The 12,564-nt window shown below is 35.5% G+C and overlaps 1 protein-coding gene across 1 annotated transcript in view; it reads left to right on the top strand.

Moving 5' to 3' along the window:
• The window catches only part of USP9X (ubiquitin specific peptidase 9 X-linked), a 126,223-nt gene that overhangs the window by 63,936 nt on the left and 49,723 nt on the right, over positions 1–12,564 (top strand). Inside the window, exons 16-21 of the mRNA XM_060138817.1 lie at positions 2,657–2,999; positions 4,905–5,000; positions 5,818–6,029; positions 7,988–8,228; positions 8,588–8,737; positions 9,545–9,665. Coding sequence (XP_059994800.1) covers positions 2,657–2,999; positions 4,905–5,000; positions 5,818–6,029; positions 7,988–8,228; positions 8,588–8,737; positions 9,545–9,665 — 1,163 coding nt within the window. The remainder of the gene's footprint in view (positions 1–2,656; positions 3,000–4,904; positions 5,001–5,817; positions 6,030–7,987; positions 8,229–8,587; positions 8,738–9,544; positions 9,666–12,564) is intronic.

Here is a 12,564-nt window from a genome sequence, read left to right as displayed (position 1 = left end):
CTTTTTAAGACAAATAAAGAATACCAAGTTGATACGCTGTATGACTAGGTCTTTGTTAGGTGGCTCTTGCCATATTTTATTTCCCCATGTGGAAATCACTACATGAAAGTCACAGGACATTTCCCTATGTGTTCATTATTAAATATTTTTAAATTATTGGCTGAGTTTTAACTTTTCTTCTTTGACTGCAAAGAAGTATTTTGAAGAGAACACATTTAAACCTTTTGTATATAGACTTCTGGTCTTCATATTTGTTTATATTTATTTTTAAAGAAGAGATTTCCATATTTTGACAGAACCAGGTAGAGAACCATATTGTCTATGATATCATAGACAGTAAGGAAATGGGGAGAAAAGGCTGTTGGACCAGCACCCTAAAAGAGTGATTGAGTTCTTTGGTGCCTCCTTTATCCTAACAGTGGCTGACAAAGGCAGTCTGGAGTCATACGTTAACAACATTATTCTGATGGGGATGAAGAAAAGAGGTTTATTCCCTTAAGCCAAAGTTAAATGTAGTCCAAGGCTTGATTTACTCATTGATGTTTAGCTTTTAATGATTATACTTGTAGATTTGAAATGGTTAAAATTTTTTATGATGAGAGGTTTCTTGTGAATTCAGAAACCACATCATATAGCAGAAGAGCTTATTCAGATCATAAGCATGCTGAAGGAAATGCCCAGATTATCAGTGCCTCAGAAAATCTATTGCATTTATTATTTTGATACACTGGGGAATTTTCTCCTGGGCTACATTAATTATAGGCTTACATTTATTGAATTATGTGCTTACTTGGAAGCATTGACATAAGTAGGTACATTAAGATTTTAACTTGAAGAAAAACTCTAGACACCAGATTTTAAGAAATTTGGCATTTGTTTAAAGTGAAGTGGTTTTGTGTGTGTTTTGTTTTTCAACCATCTAGATGGAAGGACCTTCCTCCCCAGATTGAGAATCATTGCCATAGTGAGCCATTGTTATTGATTGGTGTGTGTTGTATCTTAGATTGCCTAGAACAGAAGGGTGGTTATCAGCTCTTTTGCTAAATTAAAGTTTGGGATCAGAGAACTTGTTTTTAGTCCTTGCTCTATTAGTACCTATCTATATGACCTACAGCAGTTCTCTCAAGGGATGGGAACCGAACTTGACTATGTATTTGGCTTGTGTTAAATGCTTTACATAGCAGTGCAGGGAGGCAGGTATTATCCCAGTTTGATTAATAAGAAAACTGAGATTCGCATGGCTTAAATTAGCTTGTTTGAAATCACACAACCAGCATATCATAGTGCTGCACTACTCAAGTAGGTGTATCTGACTTAAGTCTATGCTCTTTCTATTAGACCAGTGATTTTTCAAACCTACCTTGGAGCCTTAGGGCTTCTGAGGAGCTTCCTCCAAGATTTCTGGACAGGCAGTAGAGGTTTTATCCCCATTTCTCACTTCTTTCCTCCTCTTCCCAACAATTGAAATATCTCTGCTTTTATTTTTATACATTGGCCTTGCAAATGGAATTTTTGCTTGAAGAAAGTTTTCTGCTGCTGTTTTTAAAAACCAAAACAAAACAAAATACAACTCAAAACTGAAAACAACTGTATTTTATCATATTGGACCTCAGTTTCCTATCTGTAAATTAGAGGTGACAGGGTTAGGTGGGACAGGTGCTAGAAGCCCTCTTTAAGCTCAGCAATACTATGAAAATATCAAAGACACTAGAATTGATAACTCAAAATGCTTTGAAATGAAGAGGGAACCTTAAATACATTCACCTTGCTATGTAATTGGGAATGGAGCCACCATTACATTAGCTAAAGATTGTGTTAAGTTCTTCAGAATAAAATGAGATGTTTATTCTCTTGTCATTCAGAGATGTGGCAGACAGGGTGGGTGGATGAATGCTAAAAGAAAAAGAAAGCTAACTGAAGAAACTAGTTGAAACAGAATTCACTTGAACTAAACCTATAGTCCCAAAACTAAAAAGACCCTCGAGAATGCCACTGAATAATTAATAAGCATCCTGTTGAGTTTTGACATTAAAAAGTTCAAAATATGTCAGTTATTCTGTTCAGTGTGGCCAAGTACTGAGTGATGAATATTAGATCATCATCAAATATTAAAATTTAAGCAATTTTAACTCTTCAGCGTTGATAAGTTGGTTATCTATAAAGTCACATAATAGAATATCTCTTTCTCCAATGATACCATATAAGCACAATGCTAAATCTCAGGTAACCTATTAAACATACTTTCAGAATGGCTGTTTCAAAGATGAAACTGTTTAAGTTCAGGGAACAAATCTTTTTTTCTCCCAATGTGTATCCTTTTATTTTATTTTTATTGAAGTATAGTTGATTTACAGTGTTTCACGTGTAGAGGGAACAAATCTTTTTTTCAGTTTAGGTCCAGTGACGTAGCAGAGTTCCTGGCACATTGTAGGTGCTTAATATGTGCTTGTTGAATGAATTAATATCTAGTATTTTTTAGTAACAGATAAAAATTAAGAAATAAGTTATTTTAAGATGTTGATAAAAACTGACATCTTTTTACCTGTAGTTAAAATATAATTGTGATAAATGGATTATTTCCCATATATAGACACAGACTGCCTTTCAGGATAAAAAATTATGTAGATCTAATTGCTAATTTTTTATGTTTTTTAAGATTTTTATTGAAGGATGGCCAATTGTGGCTCTGCGCTCCTCAGGCAAAACAAATATGGAAATGCTTAGCAGAGAACGCAGTTTACCTTTGTGATCGTGAAGCCTGTTTTAAGTGGTATTCCAAGTTGATGGGTGATGAACCAGACTTGGATCCTGATATTAATAAGGACTTCTTTGAAAGCAATGTACTTCAGCTTGATCCTTCTCTACTGACTGAAAATGGAATGAAATGTTTTGAGCGATTCTTCAAAGCTGTGAATTGTCGAGAAGGAAAACTAGTAGCAAAAAGGAGAGCATATATGATGGATGATTTGGAATTAATAGGATTAGACTACCTTTGGAGGGTAAGTGAAAAGTAGGAACTTTGTAAGCAGTGTATCTGATGTAGTTTTTCAAATAGGTAAGAAATCACATTTGTACAAATGAATTATATGTATGTATGCTGCTCTGATGCTTGTCGCAGGAGGTAGTGATAGTTCATCTTTATCTTACTTTTCTCCCTCCCTCCCCCTCCCCCTCCTTCTGCCACTGATGTTCCTTTTGTCTTGGCTTAGAATCTGTCTGTCCCAGATGTGTTTAGAAGTGAATGCACTGACCATACAGATCTTTCATGCCCCTCCATGAAAGTTATTTTCTTCCCTTTTTTAATTTAAAGTAGACCTCTTCTTCAGCATTAATTTTAGCTTACCCATTTAATGCTAAAATAGAGGACAGAAAAAAAGACTTTATTTAGAAAGGATTATGAATGTTCACTTTATCAGCACTGTTTAACTTGTGATATTTTTAGATACCTGAGTAAAATATTATCTACTTAAGGCTAATTTTTCCACTAATTTTTCCACCTTTATAGTATTTATATATATATATATTTTTTTTTTTTTTTAGTTGAGATATAATTGACATACAACACTACATTAGTTTCAGGTATACAGCATAATGATTTGATGTGTACGTATTGCAAAATGATCACAATAAGTCTAGTTAATATCTGTCACTACACAGTTACATTTTTTGTTCTTGTAATGAGAACTTTTAAGATTTACTCGAGAATTTCCTGGTGGTCCAGTGGTTAGGACTCGGTGCTTTCACTGCTGTGGCCTGGGTTCAATCCCTGGTTGGGGAACTAAGATCCCAAAAGCTGTGAGGCTTGGCCGAAAAAAAAATTTACTCTCTTACCATTCACGCTTTCAAATATGCAGTTACAGTATTATTACCTATAGTCACTGTGCTCTGCATTACATCCCCAGGACTTACTTATTTTATAACTGGAAGTTTGTACCTTTTGAACCCGTTCACCATATGGCAACCATTAATCTGTTCTCTGTATCTATGAGTTCATTTTTTTGTTTGTGTTTTTTATTTTTTTAGATTGCACATATAAGTGAGATCACACAGTACTTATCTCTCTCCGTCTGACTTATTAGCACTTAGCATAATGCCCTCAAGTTCCATCCATGTTGTTCTAATATAGTATTAATATATTATTCCTATCTTTAAAAATCTGATCACAGCAGTTTATATTGTTTTCTGGATATGAAATATTTTTCTGCAGACAGACCAAGTTGTTTACTTTGGTATTTGAGTATTCAGACTTTAAGTACGTGGTTTTCAACATTTTTAAACAGCAGAGACCCTTTTTAAAAGTCAAAATTTAGATAATACTCCAAAATGTAAAACTAGTTGAAGTGAGAAAGGAAAGCGTGATTTTTTCTTGTGACTCAGTCTCCCTATGCTTCACTCCCTTCCCCCTCCCAAGCCTATTATAGGGTTCATCCCTAAAACTCGTCATCACTCCTAGAGTTCTCTACATAGTTTGAAAACCACTGATATGATTAGATGAGTGATGAAGATCTATACAAATGGGGTAGGGGTGGGTAGCCTTTTATGGTAAGCTGTATTTCATATAATCTTTGTTTCCTTTAATTAATTTGAATTCCTTCCTTAATATCTTACTGCTTGGTTACCAGGGTGTTGAATTGCAGGGTTAAATAATACTAATGACAGCATATTTTATTCTTAGTAAAATGTGTCTTTCTTTCTTAACTTGATTTATTCAAAGACTTGAGTTTTGCATTTGTTATATTTTTGGTCTGTTTTCTCACTTTAATTTTACTTGATTATCAAAGTCGATGTTCCCTTTTAAATTATTGAATGCTGTATTAAAAATAACGGAAGGTATGGTTAGAATGGAAATGCCCAACTAAAATATTTCTTGAAAGGTATTTACACTTGAATCTTTTTGAACCTAGGTGGTGATTCAGAGTAATGATGATATTGCCAGCAGAGCTATAGATCTCCTTAAAGAGATATACACGAACCTTGGTCCAAGGCTACAGGTCAATCAGGTGAGGATTGACATGTATTAAAACTTACACGAATTTGAATTCTGATTGAAGAACTGTTGCTAATAAGAATTTTTTTCTTTACTTCAAGATTAACTAGAAATTGTTTTTGTTTCAATTCGTATTATAAAAACATACCTAAAATATTTAGTCTACATTTCTCTCCTACAAAACGCTGTCTAAATGAGTTTCATCTTGATATAATTATCTTGAAGTGATTATTTTGAGTATAGTTACGGTAGGAGATTTCGGCCGAATTTCTTTCCATTCTGACACCTAATCCTGAAGTTCATGTTTTGTGTATCTAGTTTATACTTGTTAACTTAAATAATGTTAGCTTCCTTTGACAAAACATAGTGTGTGTTTGTTATTGTTGTTTCTATTTTATTGATGTATAGTAGATTTTACAATGTTGTGTTAATTTCTACTGCACAGCTAAGTGATTCAGTTATATATACATTCTTTGTTTATTTTCTTTTCCATTATGGTTTATCAGAGTACCTTGAATATAGTTACCTGTGCTATACAGTAGGACCTTGTTTTTATCCATTCTGTATATAGTAGTTTGCATGTGCTAATCCCAAACTCCCAATCCATCCCTCCCCCACCTTCTCTCCCCCTTGGCAGCCACAAGTCTGTTCTCAAACATATTTTATTATCAATTATCAATATAGATTCTCTCGTTAAATAGGATCATGGTTAAATGAGATCTACCTTTAAATTGTTGCCATCTTTAATTAGATTAATGTTTTATTAATATATATGAAACACTATATACATATAAAACTTGAACTGTCTTTATTTGGCCCATTATTTGTAGGTGGTAATCCATGAAGACTTCATTCAGTCTTGCTTTGATCGCTTGAAAGCCTCCTATGACACACTGTGTGTTTTGGATGGTGACAAAGACAGTATTAATTGTGCAAGACAGGAAGCTGTTCGAATGGTTCGAGTATTAACTGTGTTACGGGAGTATATAAATGAATGTGACAGTGATTATCATGAGGAAAGAACAATTCTACCTATGTCAAGGTTTGTGAATAACTGATGTACTAGTGCTACTTCTTAATTATTTGACATTTTCCTAGCCATTTGATTTTAAAAAGTGATGATGTACAGGAAGAAGGAGAGAGGAAATTTTTCATTTTTTGAAAACGTTAGTGTCTTGCTTTAAAACAGTATTTGTATCTTACAGAATTTTTTTTTTTTTAATAGTAGGCCTTTTTTGTTTTGTTTTCAGGATCTGTTTTTTGCTTGTTTTTGTTTAGGGCATTCTCAATTAAATCTAGTTCTTTTTTTTTTTTTTTTTTAACTTAATGGCTTTCTTTTTTTGGCTGCGTTGGGTCTTCGTTGCTGTGCGTGGGCTTTCTCTAGTTGTGGTGAGCGGGGGCTGCTCTTCGTTGCGGTGCGTGGGCTTCTTACTGCAGTGGCTTCTCTTGTTGCGGAGCACGGGCTCTAGGCGTGCAGGCTTCAGTAGTTGTGGCTCGTGGGCTCTAGAGCACAGGCTCAGTAGTTGTGGTGCACGGGCTTAGTTGCTACGCAGCATGTGGGATCTTCCCAGACCAGGGCTCGAACCCGTGTCCCCTACAATGGCAAGCAGATTCTTAACCACTGTGCCACCAGGGAAGCCCTCTAGTTTCTTCTTTTTATTCTGGTTGGTCTTTTTTTGTTTGTTTGGGAGTTTTTTTGCCATTGACTTTGTTGCCTGTTAAGTGTTGCCAGGGGTATTTTGCCGTTGAAGTGCTTTGATGCCATTCATTTCCACTGTTAAAAATAATAGTATAGTCTGGTTGCAGAGTAATTGGAGAGAACTCTTAAAAGCTGCTTTGACAGATAGCCAGTATAGCAAGAGATATTTGAAAATGGTCTACTAACATTTCTCTCTTTTTTTTTTTTTCTTCCAGTTTTATTGAGATATAATTGACATACAGCCTTTATAAGTTTATAATAATTTGTCTTGGTACATCATGAAATGATTACCACAATAAGTTTAGTGAACATCCATCATCTCATATAAATACAAAAGAAAGAAAAAGGAAAAAATACTTTTCCCTTGTGACAAGAACTCAGGATTTATTCTCTTACCAGCTTTCATATATAACATAGAGCAGTGTTTATTAATCATGTTGAGCATTACATCTCTAATACTCAGTTATCTTATAACTGGAAGTTTGTACCTTTTAACTGCCTTCATCCAATTCTCCCTCCCCCGTCCCGCCCCCCAGCCCGATAATCACAAATCTGATCTCTTTTTCTGTGAGTTTGTTTGATTTTGAAGTATAATTGACCTACAACACTATGTTAGTTCCTGGTACACAACATAGTGCCTGAATATTTCCTTACATTACAAAATGATCACCATGATTAGTTACCACCTGTCATCCCATGACTCATTTATTTTCTAACTGGAAGTTTGTACCTCTTAAAATTTCCCTTACCTAATTCACTCATCTTCGGGTCTATTAACGTTTCTCTTAAGATTTCACCATTTAGTGTACTCAAATAATATGTATAATTTAGAGATATTTATAGAATGTGAGCCATTAGTATTTGAGTTCTCTTTTTAACCATGAAATTATTAAAATTGCTCCTTGAATATGTTTTTTTTGTATCTTACCTGCAGGAAGATAATATGCCAACATAAATATCATTTTGGGGATGACTTGACATTAGTTGGGCTTTTATAGCATTAAAAATAAACGAAATGTTACTCGTGTCTGTTGTAATGTCTTATAACTAGATACCTGTAAACTATAGGTCCAAGAGTAACAACAGTGAAATATGATTGTTGTGTTTTGAAGATTACTATAATATTTGTAGTTAAAAGGAGCAGTAAATATTTTCAAGTTCCTAAAAATAATGTGTCTTTAACTCACTTTCTCTTGTTTAGTAAGAAAATATTCAATTTTAAATTGCTAGCTTTATTTTCTTTGCAAGAAGATTTGAAAATCTGCTGAATATGATGATGGTTTCCCTTTTTTTCCCCCCAGAGCTTTCCGTGGTAAACACCTTTCTTTTATAGTTCGATTTCCAAACCAGGGCAGACAGGTTGATGACTTGGACGTATGGTCTCATACAAATGATACAATCGGTTCAGTACGACGATGTATTCTCAATCGTATCAAAGCCAATGTAGCTCATACAAAAATTGAGCTCTTTGTAGGTGGTGAACTGATAGATCCTGCAGATGATAGAAAGTTGATTGGACAGTTAAACTTAAAGGATAAATCGGTAAGTATCTATAATTACCAAACTTTTCAAGAAAAGCAAACTGGGGACTTTCATTTTTGTAGTCAGCATTTCACTCAGTAAATGTTAATGGAGCATCTGTTATGTGTGAGGCTCTGTATTTTCTGTATTAGGTGTTTGAATTATAATACTAAATAAGACAGGTATTATGGTACCTATAATATAGTAGAGGAAAAGATTTCTGAAAACAAAACTATTTAAGTGGTTATGTTAGACAACAGTTATAAATTATATTTCTAAAAATATAATGTGTAGTTTTTTGTTTTTTGTTGGTATGTCACTAACTTCTGTTTTGTGTATTTTTCCTTGTCTTTGGTACTAACATAGTATATCATTTTCAGCTAATTACAGCCAAACTTACACAAATAAGTTCCAATATGCCTTCAAGCCCTGATAGTTCTTCTGATTCCTCAACTGGATCTCCTGGAAACCATGGTAATCATTACAGTGATGGTCCCAATCCAGAAGTGGAAAGCTGTTTGCCCGGGGTGGTGAGTAGATAGTTTTGAGCTATTGTATGCAAGGCATTTTGCTAGGTTATTTAAGAATAAAGTATACAGAATAGTTCATTTTTCTTGAACTTACAATTTAATGTGGCAGAATATCAAATAACTGTACATTTAACCATAACTTGAGAATGGATCCCTTTGAAAGGTGATTGTAACCTGGTTGAAATTTAAAACCACATTTTGTATAGATATAGTGTTGTTGTATTTACATAAAACTAGCCCATTATACAACTTAATTACAACTGTTGAGTTTATTGAGCAAAATAACCACTGTATTTTGTATTTGTACCACAAAAATGAATTCTTCAGAACTGTTTCTGTAGGAAGATATCTGCAGTCTTTCTTAGATTGTCAGTAACATATCTTGTTTCTAAAGAAAATGATTCCTTCCTTCCTTACCTCCCCACAAAAATTTTAATGGCTACAATAATACCAGCCACTCCAGTGTCAGAAGGATTGGCTTTCTACAACAGTTGCATTAGGAATTTAACTGTTGGTGGGCATGGCAGCTGTTTGTTTATACAGAGTCTGACTTGTATGTACAAGAGGAATAGTTTAACAAAACAGTAAAAAAGCTGTCACACACAAAGTACAGGAGGTGGCTTGGATAATGTATTCAGTCTACATTAGGAAGGATTTCTAAAAGTGAGATGATGGGGTAGGCAGACCATTTCAGGATAGAAATGACATAAGCAAAACTATGGAGATAAACCAACACTTTTATTTGGGGACTCTTCTTTTGGGGAGGTGTAATTTACAGGTAAATATTTTGTGTATTTTGTATTCTAGATAATGTCACTGCATCCCAGATACATCTCTTTCCTTTGGCAAGTTGCAGACTTGGGTAGCAGCCTAAATATGCCACCTCTTAGAGATGGAGCAAGAGTACTTATGAAACTTATGCCACCAGGTAAGAAATTTCTTTTTAAATGATAATGTTGATAAAGTACATGTTGTACAGTAAAGGGGTATGTTAGCAAATTCTCTTCCTAGATGGAAAATAACAGGAGTTGGCAAACTATAGCTCACTGGCTACATCCAACCCACTGTGTGTTTTTGGTACTGCCCAAGAGTTAAGGATGGTTTTTACAATTTCTAATTGCTGAAGAAAAAATCAAAAGAATAATATTTTGTGACTTATGAAAATTATATGAAATTTAAATTTTGGTGTCCATAAACAAAGTTTTATTGGTGTACAAGCCATGCCCATTCATGTACACGCTGTCTTAGCTGCTTTTGTCTTAGCACAGCAGCAGTTGTGGCAGAGACCATATGGCCTGCAAAGCCTTAAGTATTTACTATCTGACCCTTTACAGAAAAAATTTTCTGGCCCCTGGACTGTGTTTTGGGTCATGTGTCATCTATAGCATTGTTCCTTTTTTATTCCTGGGAAACAACCACTTTCAATTGGTAGCTCTTATTCTTATCTATGTCTATACTATCTGTAAATAATACCCTCATACAACTGTTTGTCAGTTTTAGATACCTACTGATTTTCTGTTGTGTAAATGAAAACTTAACTCTTACTTCCACATTCTTCCAATTTTTTCTTTTCTTTTTTTTGCCACACCATGTGGCAAGTGGGATCTTACTTCCCCAACCAGGGATCAAGCCTGCAGCCCCTGCAGTGGAAGCGTGGAGTCTTAACAACTGGGCTGCCAGGGAAGTCCCTCTTCCAGTTTTTTTTTTTTTTTTTGCGGTAAGCAGGCCTCTCTCACTGTTGTGGCCTCTCCCGTTGTGGAGCACAGGCTCCGGACACGCAGGCTCAGCGGCCATGGCTCACGGGCCCAGCCGCTCCGCGGCATGTGGGATCTTCCCGGACCGGGGCACGAACCCATGTCCCCTGCATCGGCAGGCGGACTCTCAACCACTGTGCCACCAGGGAAGCCCCAGTTATTTCTTAAATTCATATTCAGCATTTGTTTTTTCAAGAGTGTGTGAAAAGTAGTTTGCTGGATTAATGGCAACTTTTTTTTCAGGGTTTAATAATTTCCCCTTTTTATTTTCTTGATTTTCTATACACCTATTACTAATTCTTTCCACATATTCTCTAGTAACCTCTCAAAATAATTTTCCATTATTATGTGTATTATATAATCTGTCGGCTCCACTGTTGTCCTGGAACTTTTCGTCTGCCTCCTCTCATCTGGTTGTTCGCTACACAGCTACCATTTGGGGACTTCTTTCTTCAGCTTTCCTATGGTGGATCCCTGTTCACTGGCTCCTATGTCTTGAGCCTTTCTTGAGGGGCTCTGTCATTTTGCTGAAGCACATCCTCCTGCACTTATTTCAGAAAGGGTACGTGGGAGGTGGTTTTGTTATTCGTTTCTGAAACATTGCTAATCTGAATGCTTAACCTTCACATTTGATTAGTAGTTTGGGTATTGAATTCTAGCTTGAAAATTTACTCAACTGTCTAGCTGGTAATGTTGCTTGTGTGAAGACCAAAGCTCTCCTGAGTTCTATTCCTTTGCCTTTTTTTTTTTAATAGTTACGTATGCTTTTTTTTTTAACATCTTTATTGGAGTATAATTGCTCTACAATGGTGTGTTAGTTTCTGCTTTATAACAAAGTGAATCAGCTATACATATACATATATTCCCATATCTCCTCCCTCTTGCATCTCCCTCCCACCCTCCCTATCCCACCCCTCTAGGTGATCACAAAGCACTGAGCTGATCTCCCTGTGCCATGTGGCTGCTTCCCACTAGCTATCTATTTTACATCTGGTAGTGTATATATGTCCATGCCACTCTCTCACTTCATCCCAGCTTACCCTTCCCCCTCCCTGTGTCCTCAAGTCCATTCTCTACATCTACGTCTTTATTCCTGTCCTGCCCCTAGGTTCTTCAGAGCCATTTTTTTAGATTCCATATATATGTGTTAGCATACAGTATTTGTTTTTCTCTTTCTGACTTACTTCAGTCTATATGACAGACTCTAGGTCCATCCACCTCACTACAAATAACTCAGTTTCATTTCTTTTTATGGCTGAGTAAGATTCCATTGCATATTTGTGCCACATCTTCTTTATCCATTCATCTGTCGATGGACACTTAGGTTACTTCCATGTCCTGGCTATTGTAAATAGATCTGCAATGAACATAGTGGTACATGACTCTTTTTGAATTATGGTTTTCTCAGGGTATATGCCCAGTAGTAGGATTGCTGGATGGTATGGTACTTCTATTTTTAGTTTTTTAAGGAACCTCCATACTGCTCTCCATAGTGGCTATATCAGTTTACATTCCCACCAACAGTGCAAGATATTCCTTTGCTTTTGATCTTTGTTTCTGGAAGTTTTGGTTTTATCATTGAGTTTAGAACTTTCCTGATGAAATGCCTTGCTTGGTATAGGTCTGCTTTGTGATGGTTTTTCAGTGGGCCTGGAGATTCCTAATTTGTGAGAGATTTCTGTTCTTTCTTTGCTAATTTACTTCTCCGTGTTTTGCTTTTTGTGGATCTTTGAGATGTCTTTGACTGTGGTGTTGAATCTACTAAATCTGATTTTCTTGCCTTTCCTTTCTCCTCTCATTAATTTTATTCCAGCTTTGGGTGGTATCCTTAACTTTTTCCAGCTCTTCTGTTGACTTTTTGTCCCCAGATATTCTAGTGTTAAATTTTCAAGACCTTCCTCCAAGTGATCCTTTTCCGTAGGATTTTTTCATGAGCACATTTCAGTGTTTCTACTCTAATATATGTGTTTTCCTCTAAAACTTAACATTCTACAAAGTTATGCACTAAAAATAACAGAGCTTGTGGAAAGAGAGAATTCAATCAGATCATTCAATCCTATACAACTTAAAAAA

This window comes from Lagenorhynchus albirostris, chromosome X (genome assembly GCF_949774975.1).
Source record: "Lagenorhynchus albirostris chromosome X, mLagAlb1.1, whole genome shotgun sequence".
NCBI lineage: Eukaryota > Metazoa > Chordata > Mammalia > Artiodactyla > Delphinidae > Lagenorhynchus > Lagenorhynchus albirostris.
Note: the sequence above shows the minus strand (reverse complement) of the source record. Positions and strands in the feature narration are given on the sequence as shown.